General features: G+C 36.7%; 1 protein-coding gene across 4 annotated transcripts in view; it reads right to left on the bottom strand.

Annotated features, from left to right (window-relative positions):
- Positions 1-6,665: 6,665 nt before the first annotated feature.
- The window catches only part of EPC2 (enhancer of polycomb homolog 2), a 153,669-nt gene continuing 137,525 nt past the window's right edge, over positions 6,666-22,809 (bottom strand). For 2 of the 4 annotated variants that reach the window (XM_064287170.1, XM_064287171.1), the window contains exons 11-14: positions 14,736-14,872; positions 13,070-13,229; positions 11,739-12,072; positions 6,669-10,811 (exon numbers count right to left, since the gene is read on the bottom strand). In XM_064287170.1, the coding sequence (XP_064143240.1) occupies positions 10,739-10,811; positions 11,739-12,072; positions 13,070-13,229; positions 14,736-14,872 (704 nt within the window). In that variant the 3' untranslated portion in view covers positions 6,669-10,738. Of the gene's footprint in view, positions 10,812-11,738; positions 12,073-13,069; positions 13,230-14,735; positions 14,873-22,809 lie in introns of all 4 variants that reach the window. The other 2 variants (XM_064287172.1, XM_064287169.1) reach the window with 2 other exon arrangements.

Genomic DNA, 22,809 nt, shown 5'->3' on the forward strand with positions numbered 1-22,809 from the left:
TAACCAAAAGGTTGGCAGTTTGAATCCACCAGGTGCTTCTTGGAAACTGTATGGGGCAGCTCTACTCTGTCCTGTAGGGTCGCTATGAGTCGGAATCGACTCTATGGCAATGGGTTTTACAGGTTAGTGAAATTTCCAGTTTGAAAGATATATTTAATATGCTGCTGTTGTTGTTAGGTGCCATCGAGTTGGTTCTGATTCATAGCAACCATATGTACAAAAGAATGAAACACTGCCCGGTCCTGCACCATCCTCACAATGATTGTTATGCTTCAGACCATTGTTGCAGCCACTGTGTCAATCCATCTCATTGAGGGTATTCCTCATTTTCACTGACCCTCCACTTTACCAAGCATGATGTCTTTCTCCAGGTACAGGTCCCTCCTGATAGCATGTCCAGAGTACATGAGACAAAGTCTTGCCATCCTCGTTGCTTCTAAGGAGCATTCTGGCTGTACTTCTTCCAAGATAGATTTGTTCCTTCTTCTGGCAGTTCATAGTATATTCAGTATTCTTCACCAACACCATAATTCAAAGGCATCAATTCTTCTTTGGTCTTCTTTTTTCATTGTCCAGCTTTCACATGCACATGAGGTGATTGAAAATATCATTGCTCGGGTCAGGCGCACTTTTGTCCTCAAAGTGACATCTTTGCTTTTTAACACTTGAAAGAGGCCTTTTGCAGCAGATTTGTCCAATGCAATGTGTTGTTTGATTTCTTGACTGCTGCTTCCATGGGCATTAATTGTGGATTCAAGTAAAATGAAATCCTTGACAATTTCAATCTTTTCTTGCTTATCATGATGTTGCTTATTGGTCCAGTTGCGAGGATTTTTGCTTACTTTGTGTTAAGGTGTAATCCATACTGAAGGCTGTAGTGTTTAATCTTCATCCATAAGTGCTTCAAGCCTTCTTCACTTTCAGCAAGCAAGGTTGTGTCATCTGCATATCCTAGAATGTTAATGTGTCTTCCTCCAATCTCGATGCCATGCTCTTCTTCATATAGTCCAGCCTCTCAGATTATTTTCTCAGTATACAGATTGAATAAGTATGGTGAAAGGATACAACCCTGACGCACACTTTTCCTGATTTTATACCACGAGGTATCCCTTCTGTTTTAACGACTGCCTCTAGGTCTATTTACAGGTTCTACATGAGCACAATTAAGTGTTCTGGAATTCTCATTCTTTGCAATGTTATCCATAATTTGTTATGATCCACACAGTCAAATGCCTTTGTATAGTCAATAGATCACAGGTAAACATCTTTCTGGTATTTTCTGCTTTCAGCCAAGGTCCATTTGACATCAGTAATGATAGCTCTCATTCCAAGTCCTCTTCTGAATCTGGGCTGAATTTCTGGCAGATCCCCGTCAATGTACTGCTGCAACTGCTCTTGAATGCACTTGAGTTAATTTTACTTGTGTGTGATATTAATGATATTGTTCGATAATTTCCACATTCTATTGGGTCTCCTTTCTTTTGAATGGGCACAAATACAGGTCTCTTCCAGTCGGTTGGCCAGATAGTTGTCTTCCAAATTTCTTGGCATAGATGAGTGAGCGCTTCCAGCACTGCATCCATTTGTTGAAACATCTCAGTTGGTATTCGGTCAATTCCTGGGGCCTTTTCACTAATGTCTTCAGGGCAGCTTGAACCTCTTCCTTCAGTACCATCGGTTCTCGATCATATGCTACCTCTTGAAATGGTTGAACGTCAACTAATTCTTTTCGGTACACTGATTCTGTGCATTTCTTCCATCTTCTTTTGATGTTTCCTGCATCATTTAGTATTTACCCTGTAGAATTCTTCAATATTGCAACTTGAGGCTTGAATTTTCTCTTTTCTTTCAGCTTGAGAAATGCCAATTGTGTTCTTCCCTTCTGGTTTTCTAACTCAAGGTCTTTGCACATGTCATTACAGTACTTTGTCTTCTCGAGTTGCCCTTTGAAATCTTCTGTTTGGTTCTTTTACTTCATCATTTCTTCCTTTTCATTTTAGCCACTCTATGTACAAGAGCAAATTTCAGAGTCTCTTCTGGTATCCATCTTTTCTTTCTTTCCTGTCTTTTTAATGACCTCTTGCTTTTTTCATTTATCATGTCTTTGGTGTCATTCCACAACTCGTCTGGTCTTCAGTCATTAGTGTTTAATAAGCTAAATCTATTCTTGAGATGGTCTCTAAATTAGGTGGAATATACTCAAGGTCATACTTTGGCTCTTGTGGACTTGTTCTAATTTTCTTCAGCTTTAACTTGAACTTGCATATGAGCAATTGATGCTCTGTTCCACAGTTGGCCCCTGGCCTTGTTTTGACTAATGATATCGAGCTTTTCCATTATCTCTTTCCACAGATGTGTTCAATTTGATTCCTGTGTATTCCATCTGGGGAGGTTCACATATATAGTCACCGTTTACATTGTTGAAAAAAGGTATCTGCAATGAAGAAGTCGTTGGTCTTGCAAAATTCTATCATACCACCTCCAGCATCATTTCTATCAGCAAGGTCATATTTTCCAATTATTGTTTTTCTCTGTTTCCAACTTTTGCATCCCAATTATCAGTAATTATCAGTGCATCTTGATTGCATATTTGATCAAATTTCAGACTGCAGAAGTTGGTAAAAATCTTCAATATCCTCATCTTTGGCCTTAGTGGTTGGTGTGCAAATTTGAAAAATAGTCATATTAACTAGCCTTCATTGCAGGTGTATGGTTATCATACAACCTTGACCACCGTATTATCCTATCGCTAACAGCATCATACTTCAGGATAGATCTTGAAATGTTCTTTTTGTCGAGAGAATGCAACACCATTCCTTCAATTTGTTATTCCCAGCAAAATAGACCACGTGATTGTCTGATTCAAAATAGCCAGTACCAATCCATTTCAGATCACTAATGCTTAAGATATAGAAGTTCGTGTATTCTATTTCATTTTTGATAATTTCCAATTTTCTTATATTCATACTTCCTACATTCCATGTTCATATTATTAATGGATGTTTGCAGCTGCTTTTTCTCATTTTGAGTCGTGCCACATCAACAAATGAAGTCAAGCCTGAAAGCTTGACCTTATCCATGTCATTAAGGCCGACTCTACTTTGAGTACTCTACTCTTCCCCACTTGCATTTTGAGTGCCTTCCAACACGAGGGGCTCATCTTCCAGCACTACATCAGGCAACGTTCTGCTACTATTTATAAGATTTTCACTGGCTAATATTTTCAATAGTAGACCACCAGCTCCTTCTTCCTATAGATACAAATAAGTATCTGTAATCTAATGAAATTAGGCTGAATTAATGAATACATACAAAATTTATGAACAGTTGGCTTGCAGTTTTTTTTAAGAATTGTATAATCTGATGAACCTCTACTTATATATAATAATCTTAAATATCACCCTTAATGCAAGTGGATGCTTAAAATACTAATTTCAAGGCACAGAGTATTTTACTTAAGAAGCGTCCCCAAAATATGCCTAATCTGAATATTAATTAGTAACTTCTCAGCTGACACTTTCAAAATTAGAATTTATAACTAAGAGCTGAAAACACTTAATCTACCATTGGCTGGACCAATGTCACATAATGGAAGCATATGGGAATTGGTATCCCTCTAGGATCAGTCCCAGATCAGGCACCATCCAGCTGTGAGTTTGGACAAGCTCCTTCACTCTCTGGGTCTTGGTTTCTTAACATGTAAAACGAGAAAGTTATACTAGATCATAAGTAGGGCTCCTTTTTTAGTTATAAAAAATTCCAAACAATGTGTTTTCCAGGATAGAATTGAGAAGGACGAAAGCCTTTGAGAAAGGAGTTGTTCCTCATTCATAAGCACCGAAGCAAATTCTACCCCCAGTGCTGGAGATGGGATGAACAGCACTCTCCAAAGCAGTCAGGACAGAATTGTTTACGAATGAAAAACTAAACACGCGCAAGATGCATCTGGAGGAGAACTGATGTCAAACATTGACAGCCGCATGCAGATGTCATTTGCATTTTTTTGTAAACATTTGATGTGGCTTTTGGTGTGAGGGTCATCAAACCTCCAAAACAGCTTATGTGGAAAGCTTTGCTAATTCACTTAACTGTGAGAACTGTGCTGAAATCCGATTTTTAAAAACAAAAACAGACCCTAAAAGCACAATGCAGAAGTAAGCAATGATCAGCCAGATGAGTCTTACAATAGTCATTGATAAAGAACTATCCCTAGCAGCTATCCAACCTGCTCCCAGGTTTCCTCACGCTTGAGGGCAACTGCTAATTCTGTCTCAATATAAGCAGAAAAATAGCTTTTGGGAATCTTAAAACAAGGTATTTTCTGCCACTACACATCCACAACCACCTGTTAGGTTATGTATTAAAGTCATATATAGGATAATAACCACCTCATAAGGAAGCTTCACAAGGAAAAGCAATTTCTTAAGCTATAGGTCAAAAATTTGAAGCATAATTAAACCATTCTAGACCTCCAAACTTTTTTGCTAAGAAGTCCAAAAGAAATGAAACTATGTCTAGTGACCACATTTTAGCTTAAAATAAGAGGAATAAAATAAAAAGGAAATATCTTGACCCTGTTTAATAACACTAATTGTTATTCATTTATCCAACAAATATTTGAACAACTACCATGTACTAGGCTCTGTGTCAAGTACAAGGAATACAGCAGAGAGTAACTCCTTACCCTTATGAAGCCAGAGACAGATGAAATAATCAGTGAACAGACAAGTAATACAAATTATTTCCTTCACAGCACTCACAGACAAGGGACTGGAGCAGAGTAACAGAAGACTTTCTTTAGCTAGGATGGCCAAAGAGCATCTGTCTGATGAGGTGACCCTCATGCCTAGAAGATGAGAAGGAGCTGATAGAAAGAGGAGTGATTATCCTGTGCAATTGCATGTACAAAGGCACTGAGGCAGGAAATAGTTTGCTGATGTCAAGGACCAGGTAAACCAGTGGGCTCAAGTGTGGTGAGAGGCAGGAAACGGCATGGGATGAATTTGGAGAGGAAGACAGAGCAAGACCATACGAGATCTTACAGTTATAGTAGAAACTCATTTTATGTGCAGTGGAAACCACTGGAGGGCTTCCATAAAGACCGCAGCCTTGGCAGCTCTATGGGACAGTTCTATCCTGTCTTATAGGGTCACTATGAGTTGGGATCGACTTGACGGCAACGGTTTTGGGTTTGGTTGTACCTGACTTAATCAGGTGAGCCCTTTAAGAGGGTCCCAAGGCTTCCCTACGAGCACCAAGTAAGCACTCGGCTGCTAACTGAAAGGTCAGCGGTTGGAATCCACCAGCCACTCCATGAGAGAAAAAACCCGATGATCCGCTCCAGTAAAGATACCAGCCTAGGAACCTTCTGGGCAGTTCTACTCTGTCCTACAGAGTCGCTACGAGTCGGAATCTATTCGATGGCATACAACAACTGGACTTCTCGCAAGTAAGAGACTCTAAGCAGCAGAAACTATCCACTGCTGGCTTTGAAGAAGTTTGCTGGCTGTGAATTCTACATCCTTGAGGAAATGAATTCTGCCAACCTGAGGGAGCTTGCAAGTGCAGCCTTATCTACTTGCACCTCCAGACAACAACACAGCCCAGCACAGACACCCTGATTTCAGCCTTCTGCCACAGAAACTGAGATAGTGTAATAATTGGGCTGCTATTTGTAGTTTGCGACTCAACAATAGCTAATTAGATGCCCTTTCTGAATCTCAGTATGTTAAAAGCTGAAGTCCTGCACCTTGGCTATCCTTAATCTGGGCTCATGTGGCCACTGACCAAAACCTACCACATCAGAGAGAAAAGGACCCAAGAGACAAGCTTCATTAAGATCAGAACTGTGTGTGCCAGTGACCCCTGGAGGCCCTGAGACTGAGCAGAGGACGAACACAGTGTCCTTCCATAATGTCTAAGTTTTCAACATTGGTAAGTGGAAAATGTCATTGCTTTAGAATGCTCTTCATCAACTGATAGTTTGTACACGAAGGTTTTTGTGTGTGTGTGTGTGTGTGTGTGACTGGAGTTAGCCTCTTTTGTTCTAGCATGAAAGATAACTGCAGAGTCCTAGGCTCTTCTGAGGATAACAGGCATTCATTCTGAGGGAAGGGTCAGTGTTGAGAGATATTTTATCATTTTTTTTGCCCTGCAATGTTACTGTGTCAGCCAGAGTACTAGGGATTTTATTTGAATATGCAGTAACGTTACAAGGGAGCATTCACGAGAATTTAACACGTCATCTTTAAATACATAGATGACCTCTAATTTTGATATGATGTAAGAGACCCCATTTTGAGGCGGCCCAAACCTGAAATTCTGCACCAAATAAATCATTGCTGGATAAGTACGTGGCCCAGTGTTACCTTCTTCTTCCCTATGTTAAAATTTCTAGCTGTGCAGTAAGTCACAAACATCTTGAGCCCATGTTTGAAATAGTAATTGTCCTCCCTTCAGACAACAGGAAAAGGAGTGGTAGGAGGATATATAGGGTGTGACTTGTTACACTGATTTCTTTTCAATTGTGCTGGTAAGTCAGTGGACACTAACAATAGCAGGGAAGGTGATTTTTCTGGAAAGCTAAGAGAGCCACCTGGGCAATGGGGTGGGGGGGGGGCAGGGTAGATTCTTATAGCATGAGAACTGGCCAAAAAAAGAAAAAGTTAATCTAATTCCACCCATTCATTCATTGTACACGTTCAGAGTACCAGGATGATGAAATCACCAACCAGTTAAACAGCAGAGATTAAAACCTTGCTTCCTCCAAATTCTCTGTATTGCTTCTTGCTTATTCCCCTCATTGTCCCTTCCTCTGGAAAATATGTGGTTCTGGTGCCCTTTTATAACTTGTAGTCACTGAAGTTGCTTAGCATTGTATATACTCAGTATAAGCTCATTACAATATGTCATAGAATTGTCCATACTTGATTCGGCCTTGACGACACTGACTTAAAGACCTCTAGACTAACTCAGCCTGAGACCACACATCATTTACTTCCTTGCTAAGAAGCCAGTGACACGTGGGCTATATGTACGCCCCCACCAAGACATACTTCAAGTAGTTTCAGGAACATGCTTAAACCAAGGTTCAGAGACAGGCCAACTCAGGCAGATCCTGGCCCACACCCAGGTAGCTCCCTTTGCCTTGTGCTGAGTGAGAGCTTTAACTTAGTGGCAAGGTGGGGCAGAGAGAGGATAAACTGATTGGTTTGGGTTTGCTTGGCAGATGGCTAAAAGCCACAATCGGCTCTAACGGGCAAAGTTTGGGAATAAAGAAAACAACAAAAAACAAATATCAATTGCCTGGTGGTATAAGAGTAGGGGTGGTTGCTTTCTAAATGAAATTTAAAACCCTGCTATGGATGCTGCCAGTAAACGGACTGAGATGCATAATTACTTCTTTGAGGAGTAGTACTTTCATATTGAAGATGAAAGCAGTGGATACAAGTATGGTGGCTGGCTAGGTTTAACTCCTGGATTAGTAATTTATGTTACTATGTGACACAGGGCTAGTAACTTAATGTTCCTAAGTTTCGCTTTCCTGGTCTGTAACATGGTGGCATAGTGGTTGAATGCCACGGCTGCTAACCAAGAGGTCAGCAGTTCCAATCCACCAGGCGCTCCTTGGGCAGTTCTACTCTGTCCTATAGGGTCGCTATGAGTCTGAATCGACTCAATGCAGTGGGTTTGGTTTGGGTTTTTTGGTAACATGGGAAAAATAGCAGTACTTTACAGAAGTGCTGTTAGGACTAAATGAAAAAGACAACTTCACATGTTTCATGATGTTAGCTATTTTTACGGTGCTTATTTTTTGCTGGTGACGGAAAATCATCTCTTGTCTTACGGGTTATAATATTCAGAATTACTTGAGACACCCTTATCTTTTCAAATACAGTCATTTGCCAGGCTGCTTAAGGGAAAACAAAACACTTGAGTTAAAAGTGTATTACTGATCAACAACATTTGTCTGAAGGTGTAGCATTATATTCAAACACTATGAGAGGCTTCTGAAATGTTAGTCCTCTTTACCACCATCCCTCTGTCCCCTCCCCCCACCAAAAAGCTTGATAATAAAAAAAACACTTAGGCACAGTTGAAAATACTGTATTCCTTATTTTTAAAAGACAGAAAAAATGTTATCTATATATCTCTGTGTTTTTATTCTTTTTAAATGTGCCCTCCAAACATTTTTATTTTTCCCTTGGTCTTTTGCAAAGAAAAGACTACGTATTACAACCTCTAATATACTTAGAGCTATGTCACAATAACTGGTCATAATGATGACCTGCAATTTCTGGGACAGGAAGGAGTACTCTCTTTAATACGAGTTACCCTGTTATTACACTCACACACACACCCTTACTACACTCACTCCCCCAAAAACCATTCTCCAAGGATTCTAGAAGCTTATTGGCTTACAAGTACAAATACTAGTTTCCTCAGAAAACCAAGAGATGGTACTTGTCAGTGTAGGGACAGTGCAAAATATTCAATTTAATAAGGTGAAAAGGATGATCTGCCCCTTAAGATGTTGAAAAACACTGGAAAAGCGTGCATGCAAGTAACTGAAATGCCAACTATGAAACAGTTACAACCACCAAAATAAGGAAGGCTTCTCTTTCTATTTTACTTCAAAAGGAACAAATAAATTAGTCACCAGTCTTTGGTAAGTTCTGAGTTTGCCACCACCTCCAGAAACTGTACAGAAGGATAATTCTTTTGTTTTACTTAAATTATTTAAAACATGTTTATCACATAAAGGCAAATTCACTTCATGCTTTACTTCAATAAAATGGAAAAAAAAAATCTTTCTCCAAAATTGGCACTAAAGTTGTTTTGAGTTCTTAATAGCAAGAAGATACATCCAACTATAAGCAGAATGAACACATAATACATATCAAATCAAAATTATTTCCTTTATATAATCAGCAATGAGTAACTCCAGAGGTAGTATGGCAGAAACGAGCATGGATCCTATCAGGTCACAACCACTGAAGAAATTAAATTTATTATTTTTCCTATGGTTTTGGCCATAAATTGTTTTACACATCAAGACCTGAATAAAACCCCTCTCAGCAGAAATCTTGGCCCATTAATTCAACTGACATATCAATTTACAACTTTCAGGACTGCAGATATAAAAACGTAAAGTATAAAATTATGTAAGTTTGAAATGGTTTTAACTGTATTCATTAAAAATATTTACATTTCCCAGTACTTACTTGACAAAACCCCCTTGCAATATAATTCTACTCTAAACTTTTATTTATAAAATGAGGCTCATTTATGAGAGTTCAATGAATGTTATACTGCAAATTACATTCTGTAAAATATTTTAAGAGCTATTCATACCAAAGGTAGTTTATATTGGATTATCTGAAACCCAATAATGCCCACAGATGAGCTTCTTATAGTTCTTTTCATTAATGCTTGGAAAGCACTGTGAAAATGAAAAGTGCTGTTAAGTGCTATCATCTCCCTTAAATTTTCACTTACACTGTGTGCACATTGTGAAATAAACACATATGCAGCATGTCCATGTTTTGATATGTATTTTTATTTCCCTGCAGTTTTCACTTATCAAGAACAAGTAACAGGGAAAGTTGTCTGAACTAGTGCATAAACAAACATTCTGAAACACCACTACACGTATCTAATTTACAAGAACCGTATAAAAAAAGTCACTAAAACACTACACTATGAAGGTGTCCAACGCTTACAGTCAGACTTTTTCCAACCCGTTACTTGCCTTGTAGCCACAGGAAAACTCTCCAAAATTGAAAAGACAATCTTGCCACAACCCTCCCCCCCGCCCCCAACACCTGGGATGGCTCGATATCTAGACTTCCAATAATTATTGCAATGATATAAAGCAAGACATACCTGGTAAAATATTCTTTATGTGGTGTGTTACTGTTTTAAAGCCAGTTAAAATATGCAGTCTTCAGATAAAATGTAATCCTTGAAAAATTTTCATATCTGCACAGTTTAAATGTGCCAGACGCATAATTTTTCCTAGTCCGTTTTTTCTGTGTAATTACTTTTTTATAAACTGGTATTATAAATAGAAATATACATTCAAAATATATGGAAAAGTGAGTTACTACATTAAATTTGCATGTATCGATCCATCCCTTCCCCCTGCACAGTAATAGAAAATACTATTTTGCCTTGAACTTCATATTTGACAGTGAAATGCCACTAAAGTATTTACCAAAAAGTCCATCTAGTCAAATTGTGAAACAAAATGAACCAAGTGAAAACTTTACAGTTTCTTTAGAAAAAAATTACAAGAATTTCATTTCCTAGCTATGAATCTTTAAGTTTTTAGACACAAAGTTGGATTTTATTTTTTACAAGATACAAAATGTAAACATGGCAAAATAAATAGTTAAAACAAGTGATGCAGGATCCCATTTCATGCTCATGATCCCATTAAAGAATTATTTTTTTAAAATCCATTCAGTTGCAAATTCAAGTGCAAAAGCATGATGATGAATATCTACTATTCAAGTAACAGAAATAATATTGATGATACAAATAAACTATTTTACAAGGTAGTGATTTTCCCAATTTTACAAAATATACATTATATATCGACTTAACATCCGATATACTGTAGTCCATTTAGGTCCACTGTAACGCTCTGTGATCCACAGAGTGTCGCCTTTTGCATTCGGCTGGAATATGAATGACTGCATACCATCAGCACAGGTCAAAGCCACACAGTTTTAAGTTATGTCACTTCCATGGCTACTGTGGTCTCTGCTATTCCATTTAAACCCAATCTTTCTGGTTCATGGTTCTCTCTATAATAAGGCAAAGAGTAAAAGAGGCATTAACACTCTCTAGAACGTGAGATTTTCATTTAGTATTTACATAGATGTTTTTATGTAATTACAACTTAACATGTACTTCACAAAAATATTTCCCATTTTTACAATTTCTAAACAGGGATGAGGAGGTTTTCGTCAGCTTAGAAATCCCATCAATTCCTCATGGCTTGACTGTAACTGTTTATTTAGGACAGATAATAATTTAATATAGTATTTCGGTAGAAGCCAATGATAATTATTTATTAAGTATTTAAGAGAGTAAGTTTTTTTGTTTTTTTACAATAGATGGAGCATAAGATACTCAAAAAGAATAATCATTAGGAGCATAATATTACTTAAATTCCTTCATGATTTAATTTTTATGGTTTTAAGGTCACGTACTTAGTAACACATATAAATTTTTTTTTTTCCTGATTCACTGTTCTCCTTGTATTAGTACCATGGAAAAAAAGTATAAAACCACACTTGAAAATACTTTAATCTCAGAAAATTCTCAACATTAATCTATTTATAGAATAATTTCTTTTAAATACTCCTTGTGTATAATGCTGAAGAAAACATAAATCTAACCCATGGCACTGAATTTAGTGATAATTCTAAACCTTTGAGACTGTCCAAACTAAACTACAAAAAAGCAATATAAAAGCTTCTAAAAAATAAGACTTTTTGATACATTTATCAAAACTGATGTCTTTTTTTTTTTTACAATTCTGATTGGCACTTAAACACGCTACTAGCTACCTCAAGTAATCAGTCACAGAGCTTTACACTAAGAAGATCCTCAGTATCTGTCAACAGATGCCTATTACTTGAGCAGTGAACAACAACAACAAATGTCTTTTTCCTCCCACAGGGAAGCCACAATAAAGGGACAGAATAATACCTGAAACACACACACACCTTGCTATGCTGCTGATGGCACTGCTGGGAGTAACCTTTGGCACTCTGTCCATACTGGCAGCCACTGTGGCAAGTTTTAAGGCTGTTGGCGATGGTGCTGAAGTCCTTGTGTTGATATGCACATTGACTGGAGAAACAACACTGACGTTATTGAGGTGCACTGCATTTGTCAGGCAGGAATTGTTCATGGGAAGTGTTTGAGGACTGCTTGTGCACAATGCTGGGATTAAGTGGTTTGTAGTGGTGTGGCCAACTGTCCTTACAAGTTGTACAGCTGAAATCCCTGGGCTGGATGATAAAGCCATATTGGTAGAGTATAATGTTTTAGAGGCTCCTGGAAAAAATAAAAAAATATCATTCAATTCATGCCATGGGACATTGATACAGCTCTTAAAATGTCAGAAGTTTAGTAATAAAAACAAATATAAGCATGTTCATTCTCATTAAATACCAAGTTAAAATTTTCACACAATGGCCTCTCAAAAGAGAGCTTCTGCTCTGTAGGTATGATGTACTGATCTGTTACAACCCCAAAGACACCCTCCTTCTATTGGCCTGCACAAAAGGGATTTGTAAATATTCTGCTACCTCCATTCCTGGGGAACTCTGGAGGCAAATATAATAGGCAGAGAAGCCCTGAAGTCAGAGTTTGTTTATGGAGGTTGAGGGCACATACAAGTGATAGGTGTATTTCCCAAAGAATCTGGAAGCTGCATAAACATTAGTAAGGGTGGGAAATTAGGATTACGTGTGTATGTTAAAGGAACTGGGGAACTCTAGGGTCTGTGAGGTAGTTGAAAGATGACAGAAACAGCTATAGTCTTTGAGGACTCAGGGTGGCAAACAGCAGACATGGTTCCACGGCAACACTGTATCTGAAGAGCAAGAAGTCAGGGGCAGTATGCCTATTAATATTTAAGAGTGGGAAGGTAAATCCTGTTGCAAATTTATCAATAGACCATCTGGATTATATTTCACTATCTTCTCACTGCATGGATGATTCAGTGGTGATGGTTATTGATTAGCTCAATGAGTTTCCTAAGGTGTGAGGTAACTGACAGAATGTGGACGACACTGGGAAGGGTGGAGAGTTACCCATGTAGGTATCAGTGGGTACAAGAGTAAACAGGGAGGAAAAGGCTACATGTAAATTCTAGAAAAGACCTAGCCATTCCCCATACCTTCCAAAAGAAATTCCAAAGAGTATCGATTGATCTCTTTTGTTATATTTTCTTCTTGAATTTAAGAGAATTAAATGAACAAAAACCATACCCCAAATCAGTGAGTTACAACTTCAAGCTAGTAAGTGCCATGTGAAACCACGGCCTTACCTGAAGGCTGGACAACACCATTTATGTTGTTGTGACCAGTGTTCTGTTCCTTGGCTACCTCACTGCGACTTGGAACAGGTGCACTGACCACTGCAGATGCAGCAAAGTGGGCGCTGGCTGAGTCAAGTGTTTTAGACATACAGTCAGAGGTGCTTGAGCCCTACACAATGAACAAAGGGAAACTCTCAATTTTCTAGATGTGATTTCGGGACCATACTAATGAATGTGGCCAATGCAAGAGACTATTACTGCCTCTCTAATTTATTTTTAGTGGTAACTTGAACAGTTGCAAGCGCTTAGATAAAGAGACCCAGGACTTCACAGACTCTTTCTGGCATATGAAGCAGAGAAGTGACTAAAAACTGCGCAGCTACTATTTCTGAGAAAGAACTAGAAGATTTAAAAAACCCAAACCTTTAACGCTCTATAAATTTTTCCAGTGAGCGCTACTGAATGATTTTAAACGTACCTGACAATTTAGATACTCTGGGCTAACTGAAATCACACAGAGATAACGAACAGTCATTTTTGCCACAATGTAAAAATGTATCTTGGCCTAATCTTGCAGTAGCCTGAAAATACTTTAGGCTAACTAACCAAGAGACTCAGAAAAAGCAAACAGGTTGATTCTAATATAAAACAAGTTAACAGTTAACTAACAACCGATAGCCCTAGATTGTATAGGCCAGTCCAGATCCAGCTGGGTGTCACAGGAATGTCTGATGTATCCTAGGGTCCCTGAGATTTTCTTATTGCTGGACTCAATCTTTAAGGTCAGTGTTATGTCCTCCAAAGAAGTAACTGTGCTCAGATTTTTAGGCTTTTGGGGACAGAGATCAACCCTCTGAGGATGAGCTGAACAACTATGGGCAGATCCTGGCCTGACAGCTCATGGGACACAGCCACGATTGAGTTAATCTCAATTATTACTTTAGAATCTGATCAACCAATGTAGTGATAAACTGAGAATCAAAGTGAGAACATTTATATCAAAACATTTACAGAGCAACAACTTAAGACCTAAAATGCCAATTTTTCCAGCTACCGCAAATTTGAAATATACTTCCCAACTACAGTTTTATGAAGTTTTTTTTTTTTTTTCTTATCTCCAGTGCCTTCTCTTATGGTATCCATGGGAAAACTCTCCCAGTGGCAAGGTTTTCCTACAGGGAAAAGTGATTCAAAGAAGCAAGGGGCTATGTTATTTAGATTTATTGCATAATTCAAGAGAATTATCTTTCAGCACATGAGACATACCCACATGGCACTTAAACACACAGTTTAGAAAGGAGTTAGAAAATTACATCCCTGAAAAAAAACTTTTCAGGGGGGTGTGGGGGGGGACAACGGCTCTAAGACTATATAACTACTTTTATGAATTCTCAATAGCCCACTCCCCAAAATGTAGCTACTTCTCTCCTAAATTAAAAATACATTTGACTCTAATGCTCTTCTTATAAAATATTATAAAACTCATAAAAGATTAAGTGACTAGTTTGTAAACTAGTCACTTAAGAAAATTAACTGGAAAGAAACTTAAGTGATATCCTCAAAATCAAAAGTGGCAACAGCAAGGTTATCTTCTGTGACTTGACTAAAACTGAACAAAAGTACATAATTATGGAACAAAGGAAGAGGCCTAACCACGACTAAAAGACAGGTTTACCTGCGCTTTCGGATGCGTCTGCTGCGAGGAATGCTGGGACTGCTGTTTCTGCTGAAGCTGAGCAAGCTGCTGCCTTTGCATTTGAACTAACTGCTGCTGATGTGTCTGAAACTGCTCTTCTGTAATACCCCCTGTCACTGGGAGAGGGAATGCATTTCAGAAGTAAGGACATGTTCAAATATTTTTAGTAACATAAGCAGAATGCAGTATAAACTTATTTCACAATTAAGATGGAAAGCAATTATAAATCGCAATATACATCATCAGTAAAGAACCCAATACAAATGATAAAGTCTTTCAGCTGAAGTGCTCTATACCGATATCCAGGACATCCCTAATATCACAGCACAAAAACATTCCTAGATGGAGTTTTCCTGCATAACACAGTTTTAATATTTGGATTATTTTATTCAGACTTAGTATCTTTGAGATCACTCTTAAGACTCTCATGCTAACTATGTAATGAGAAAAACTTTGATTCACTGATGCAAATAATAATGATGACTAAGATATACCCTTAATAAGAAAACAGGACTATCTGCAAGACTAAATGATTCTTACTGTTGGTTTTCATACATGACAGTGAAGTGAATATACTTTTCCGATTACAAATCAGAGTAAAAGACAAAGGTATTCATCTAACAAAACCATTCATCATCGTTTAAGCCAGTATGTTCACTGTCTAAAATAAGTTCTACCTATAAAAACACCAGCTAAGAACTACAAAAGTGTTCTAGAAATTAAAGATATCTGTACATGTAATCAATTATGTTGTGTCCAAAAACAAGACATCTAGAACTTTTGCTTAAAAGACAAGCTAAAACTCTCCTGAGGTCACCTTTTAGTAAAATAACTGATCGGCACACAAAATAAAGGATATTATCCATGAGTAAAGGGTTCCATTAAAAAACCATCCATATGAGATCGATGGTTTTTATATGAGATCAAAAGGTCAACAATCACTCTGGAGCAAAGAGAGAGGGGAGATAAAGGGACAGCAAAGCTACAGTACTGGAAACCAAACAACCAGAACATAATTAAAGACAATGTTGACATATTATGAAAAATGTAACATGTCACTGAACAATTTGTATAGAAATTGTCAAATGGGAACCTAATTTGTTGTGTAAGTTTTCACCACAAACATAATAAAATATTATTTAAAAAAAAAGCAAGTTATATTAGGAAATACTTTTGTTGAAAAAATATAAACTTTCATTCACTGATACCTTAGTAGATCACTGATAAACTGATTTAGAGGACAGAAAGCTATTTCCATAGAAGTCAGTACATTATTAGAGTAAGGCAATACTAAATCACATCAGAATACACGCACTACTACAGTAATTTTTGCTTTATTTTTCTTTATTACCTTCTTACCTCTCTCCAGATTATTTTAGCCAACAAGTATTTACTAAATATCCACTATGGCACAGAGTGCTGCACCAACAGTTACAGTGAATACAGGGAAAATAAATGAGGTAGAGGGTCCCTGCCATAAAATCATATAGTATTAATTGCGAAGAAAAGACGACATACTAACATGAGCCAACCTTTACATGCAGCTGAGCAATCTATTCAATATTACCCGAAGGAGTTTAAAGTAGATTATACTCTCATCCTAGGGTACTTAACACCCCCAAAGTTTTCTACACAGAAGGGCCACAAATAAGAAACTTAAGAAAAAATATTTTTTATGAAATTAGACTTGTAACAAGTTATATGTTTAAAAAAAAAAAAAATTCCATTGCAGTTGATTCCGACTCATGGCAAACTCATGTGTTACAGAGAGTTGCTCCACAGGATTTTCTTGACTGTAATCTTTGGAAGCATATTGCCAGCTCTTTCTTCTGTGGCACTGCTGGGTGGGGTAAACTGCCAACCTCTAGGTTAGCAGCGGATTGCAAACTGCTCGCACCGCCCATAACCAGTTATGCGTGGTATAATTTATATACTATGAAAAGGGAGCTGTGAGGCCCCAGGAATGGGCAAATCTTTGCATTCTCTGTTCTGTTTCATTACCATTAAAATGTGAATTAAACTATGAGGGGAAACCTGTTCTCAGACAAGACAGTAATTTTATTTTTAGAAGATTCAAAAACTTGGGACATTACAATGCTCACTTGGAAGGTGCAGTATTACCTGTATTTGTGAAGTACACATTAGTTATCTTACTGAATTACCAACAAAATCAAATGTCTTTCTTTGCACATGTTAAATTCACTGAAAGTGTTCTATTTTTAAATGAAAAAAAGTTTTAATTCTAAATTTACGATCTTCAAAATCAAATAAAAATGTAAAGTGTTCATCAATTTCCAGCTGTCTGAAAACCTTGGGTCAAGAAAGAGATGAAAAAATAGTTTACTACATACAAAGGCAGGAAGAAAAATCTTAAATTAAACCCAAATAAAACTGTCTAAGTCCTATGTATACAGAGTATACCGATTCAAAAGAAACGGACTTGGACTCTGGTGGTAGCAGTGCGTGCTCCCTACAATCCAGTGCTAAGTTAGTCCAGGGTTAACGTTTACATTGAAGTGAAAAGGTGAGTAGTAACAGCCTTAAGTGAAAACCAAACCAAGTAAAGAGAACGCACCTTTTTTGCTTTTTTCAAAATTAAGAAAGAAATGATAATGAGAACCTTTTATCTTTCCAATACCTTTTAAGTCAGACAGGCAATAAAATCTTACTAATTCAGAATAAAGCACATATCTGAATTAGTGGAAAGATGAAATGCGTATTTTTGTCGTTGGTGGTGGTCCATGGCTGAGAAGTACTGTCAACATTCCAAAACCAAACCCATTGCTAATGAGTTGATTCTGACACATAACAACCCTATAAAGCAGGGTAGAACTTGCCCCATAGGGTTTCCAAGGAATGGCTGGTGAATGTGAGCTGCCAAGAGCAGCTGGTGGATTCTAATTGCCAACCTTTGGGTTAGCAGCTGAGCTCTTAACCATTGCGTGACTAGGGCTCCAAAGGCCCCAATTAGCGTCAAAGGAGTAGAGGTGTTCTACCTGCTTTTATGAACAGAAGATCATTTATATTATATGAAAAAAGGGATGATGATAAAGTTGCCTGTTTTTTAATATGTCTACATTTATTGGCCTGTCTTGTCAAGACCATTACTTTCTCCATAAAAAACTCATAATATTCTATACAGACTTAATCCACACTGTTCAAATCAATGAATCATAGTTCTCAACCTAAATTTAAGCTGATTTTGATACCAAAAATCTCACCAATGATCTCATTCCTGCTCGCGTTATCAACGATGCAGATATAACTTAATAAGATGGATACGCTTTGAAAAATTACATTCATTTTCTCTCTTCCCCTTCACCTCATGCCATCTAGCTCTTTAATGAGGTGTTTTGTGCTTGAAACAAGCTGATGTTCCTCTTCCGGAATATTCTAGAGCACTGTTTAGTATCACCTTAACTCTTTAGACAAAAACAGGGAACAGTAGTTGTGACACAAAATTGGAACACATTAAAAAAAAACACCCTTTTCATTTGACCACTTTCACTATATTGGGGTGACGGGAAAGGAGTAAGAAGGTTGATTTTAATGACCTGGACATCAGTATTTAATTGCCATTTTCAGGGTTCTCAGGGTTGACGTACTAGAAGGTGAAGGGTGGTATTTGACTGAAAGTAACTTCTCTGCTAATTATTTTTCCTTTCATCAGTTACCGAAATACTTCCATGAGATGATTTATTTCTTCACTGTTTTTTCATCAAAAGGCATGTATTAACACATATATCAGGAAAAGCCTGTAGTGATACAGTAAACAAATCTTTCCAGAAACGAAATCCATAATAGAGGCCCAGCTTTGTGTAGGGTACCAAAACCCGCTGCTGCTGAGTCAATTCTGACTCACAGAGACCCCATCTGTGTCAGAGTAGAACTGTGCTTCACGGGGTTTTCAATGGCTGATTTTTCGAAAGTAGATTGCCAGGCCTTTCTTCCAAGGTGTGCCTCTGGATGGACTCAAATCACCAACCTTTCAGTTAGCAGCTGAGTGTGTTAACCATTTGCACCATTCAGGGACTCCCCCATTCTGCTATAGGCACACAGAAATGCTAGATGAAATATTTTTAAAATTATAAGAGTTAATATTTAAACCCTTCTAAGTCCTACCAGTTTAAACATAACCATAAAACTGGCTCTTTTGTGAAGGTGGCAATATTTCACTATTCCAGATAGATGGGAAGTATCCCTATTCCTAACTTAGAAGTTCTGCAAATTTCTCTGGGTAAGCACATTCTAACAAATGGATATAACTAGCATGAAATTTTTCCTTTCATATAACACAAATACGTCATTCTGAACACCAGTAACATTACTGCATTTCTAAATACAGAAATACATAAACGACAGTCTGGTTTTGACTACAACCCCTAACTTTTCTGGCTATTTTCTAAATATCTGGCTCATTACTTATCCTGGATTTAACGGTCTGCTTTTACTCCAGAGATAAATCCATACACTTTTTCTTAGAACACGTCACCATCCTCGGAATGTTAAACTTGTTTCCAAAGATCCCTCATTTCATCCTTTAGCTTTCAGGTATGTGATTCCCAGTTGACGCTGGTAGTCTGCCCAGGCTGACCTCTTATCACCTTTCCCTCTCATATTCTGACAGCAAGCCACCAGGCACATACATTTTACAAATTCAATAATTAAAAGCCCCAAATCACTGTTTCTTAAACTTAGCCCCACAAGTGTCCTCAGGTAAAGATTTCATTCCTGGGTAAAATATTTATTAACTTTGTATTTGTTTCATTTATAAACTAAAAAGAGAAATCGAATAGAAACACATCCTGGACCTTCTGGATGATCATCCTGTAACAGAGTACTGAGATATAATTTTTGTTTGTACCTGCCTTTATTTTTCATAATCTTTTAACTTTTAATGTTGTGTCTTTCAAACTGGGCTAAAAAGACGTATTTTTGGGAAGTTGGGAATTTTTCAAATTTGAGAAATGCTGGCCTAGACCATGTTTTCAGAGTTTAATGAAGAGCATCCAATGTGGTGATCACAAAGTCAAAATGAATATATTATCCAGCACTTCTCCATCTACTAGGTAGGTCTTTGTTATAAGAGTTTTAATATATGCTTTTACTGAAGTAATGCTGATTATATGCAAATTTGTTTGAAAGGACAGATATGGGGCTTTATCTTTTGGGGGGACGGAGATCCAACCATCAGTGGGATTCCAAACCATCAGCTGAAAGGGAATCAGATGAAAGTTCACATACAACCACTGGAGCTATTCTGAAGACAAATCTAATTCTTGAAAATTGGCACTATCTGCCCAGGACTGTATAAACATAACTCTCATAGCTAAGGACAAACTAAGGAATAAACTGTGATAATGAGGTGAGGAGATGAGGAACAAACGGGATGAGAGGATAATGAAAACAGACTAAGGACCCATTTAAACTTCTGACACACAAACTTAATAGTTACAACTGAAATTTCATTATTATGTCCTTCAGCAGCCAAACAAATTGTTTAATCCCTGAAATCTGAATTCATTTCTCACCTTTGGAAGCAACTCTAAACCAAAAATAATTGTGAGTACCTTAGCTGGTTGCCTATCATAAGTGACATGCACAGTGTTGCCTCTCATAAAACTTTTATGCTTGTAAACATTTACGGCAATTTAATAAGGAACAGGAAAAGGAAATGGATAAATTAAAAATCAGAAATTTCTCTTGAAACATTGTACAAAATATTAATGACTTTATAAACTGGCGATATTAAGATATTTGGAGCTGGTTAAAAAGGTACTGTATCTATGCAATATATCAAGAGAGTCAGAAAAGGAAAAAGACACTGTATTAATTTGCAACCACGCATTAGTCAAAACCAAGATACATGTGAAAGAACCTGGCCCTTCAAGTCTGAATAAGGAAAGCTATTTTTAGATGTGAAACACATTTTCTTGAGTTTTGAATTTAAGAACATCATCTCAAGAATAAGTAATATTGCACTTTCAAAGGACTAAAAACTTTATCTTCTATTTACATAAAGATGTAATATTTGCCATGGACTAGAAACTCTTTGAAGGTAAGGATTATTGTCTTGTGAAACTTTTAAACACTTAGCACAGCGCTTTTCATATAAAAGATCCCAAGTAATCATGTATGGAATTAATTTTTCCTGGTCATTCACTTGCCATGGTCAACACAATCTTTCCTTTCTCTGTCTTCCCTTATTTTACTTAAAAGTTAACATCTTGTTAGAATGAAAAGCCTTTAGCTGTAGCTAATTCTAATGCCTAGGAACACAGATTTCAATTTTAGTTTTTTAAGTCCTTTGAGTATGATATAGAAAATAATACACTTAGGATACAGGAATTATGGCCTGATTTACTAAAATTTTATTTATTTAAAAATACTTAAAAAAATAAATTTAAAATATAATTTATTTTATTTAAATTTAATAAAATTTAATTTATTAAAATTACCACATAAAAGAAAGGAAATTCTTAACCTTCAAGTTCACATAAGATGCAGTCCCCATTCCCTCTCTTTCTAAAGAAATAAGGAATTTGTGATATAAATAAATATTACTCCCAAGTGCATAGGGCTTCTATTTCTGATTAAGCCCTTCATTTGTTCAGTATCATCAATTTTGCAGCTATGAAACAGAAGTCAGTACTTATAACTTGTCTAACTGGGTAATCTCAGCTGGTAAATACGTAGTTGTCTATGTCAGTATTGTTACTTTTAAAGAAACACATACTCTAATCACCAAGCCCACTAAGAAGGCAAAAACATTAAACTAAAAAAGACAAAAACACAGACTAAAAGACATACACATATAGAAGGATTTAATTATTTTGCATATGTTCATCAAATTTAAAAATACAACTTTCTAAAAACACCTAAATCCTTCTCTTTAGGTAGCTGAAGGAAATTTCTCGGTACTTACTAAACCGTAACAGAATCCACATAAAACTATCTAACCAAAGCTTAGAAAATGATTTCAAAAATATAATTAGTATAATGGATACTCAAAACTTCATACAAAATTCTTCATTCTAATAAGTGATTAAAATACATTAAATAAGTGATTAAATATATATATATACATATATATATATAGAAAGACTTGATTAAAAATATTGCCTTCTAATACAGCTCAGCTGTTGCTTATGCATTAAGTTTTTTCAAAGGAAGAAAGATATGGTACTATGTTGAGGATATTAAAATATGTAAGACAGGAAGTTATACAGACCAAGCAGACTACTTTTCTGATGGGGGGAAAGCAAAAAATAAAAATTTATAATCTATGTTATCAGATTTAAAAAAAAGGTAACATTGTATGTTTGCGATTTAAGTCCTTTGAGAAATGCATGCATACCTCAAGATAATACTTTAAATTCTTATTTTATGTTGATCTATGGCAGAATCACAGAATTCTAGAGCTGATTATTATACATGTATTTAAGTTACATCGTTGCTGTTGACAGGTGCCCTCACGTTGATTTTTAACTCATAGCAACCCCATACAACAAAGAAGAACTGCTCCATAGGTTTTTTAGGCTATAATCTTTATGGAAGTAGATCACCAGATGTTTCTCTGGTGGGAGCCTCTGGGTGCATTCAAATTGCCAACCTTTGGATTAGCAGCTGAGTGCTTAACCATTGTGCCACCAGGGCATTAAGTTGTGTCAAAATAAACATAGTGTTGATGACACAATAACATACACATAAATACATTTTCTGGAAAACAGAAAAGTTAACTTAAGAACATCATCTCAAAGAAGAGTTGATCAGAACTTTATAGCAGAAAGCTGCAAATATCTGGTCATGTCTAAGTTGAGTAGGAACATATTAAAATCATTCTTTGATACAGAATATACATTGATAGAGATGAAGTTCAGCCTAATCAATCAAATATAATCATAAGTGGCTGTATGGCTCATTTTAAAACTCACTGTCCAAAATTATTTTGAGTAATGTTTGGCACAGGACTTCTTAGTTCAGCTGAACAAACGAAACAATCTCTTGGAGTTGGCTGAAAAACATCTGACCTAGTATTTGTCAACTTTCTACT

This window comes from Loxodonta africana, chromosome 6, assembly GCF_030014295.1.
Source record: "Loxodonta africana isolate mLoxAfr1 chromosome 6, mLoxAfr1.hap2, whole genome shotgun sequence".
NCBI lineage: Eukaryota > Metazoa > Chordata > Mammalia > Proboscidea > Elephantidae > Loxodonta > Loxodonta africana.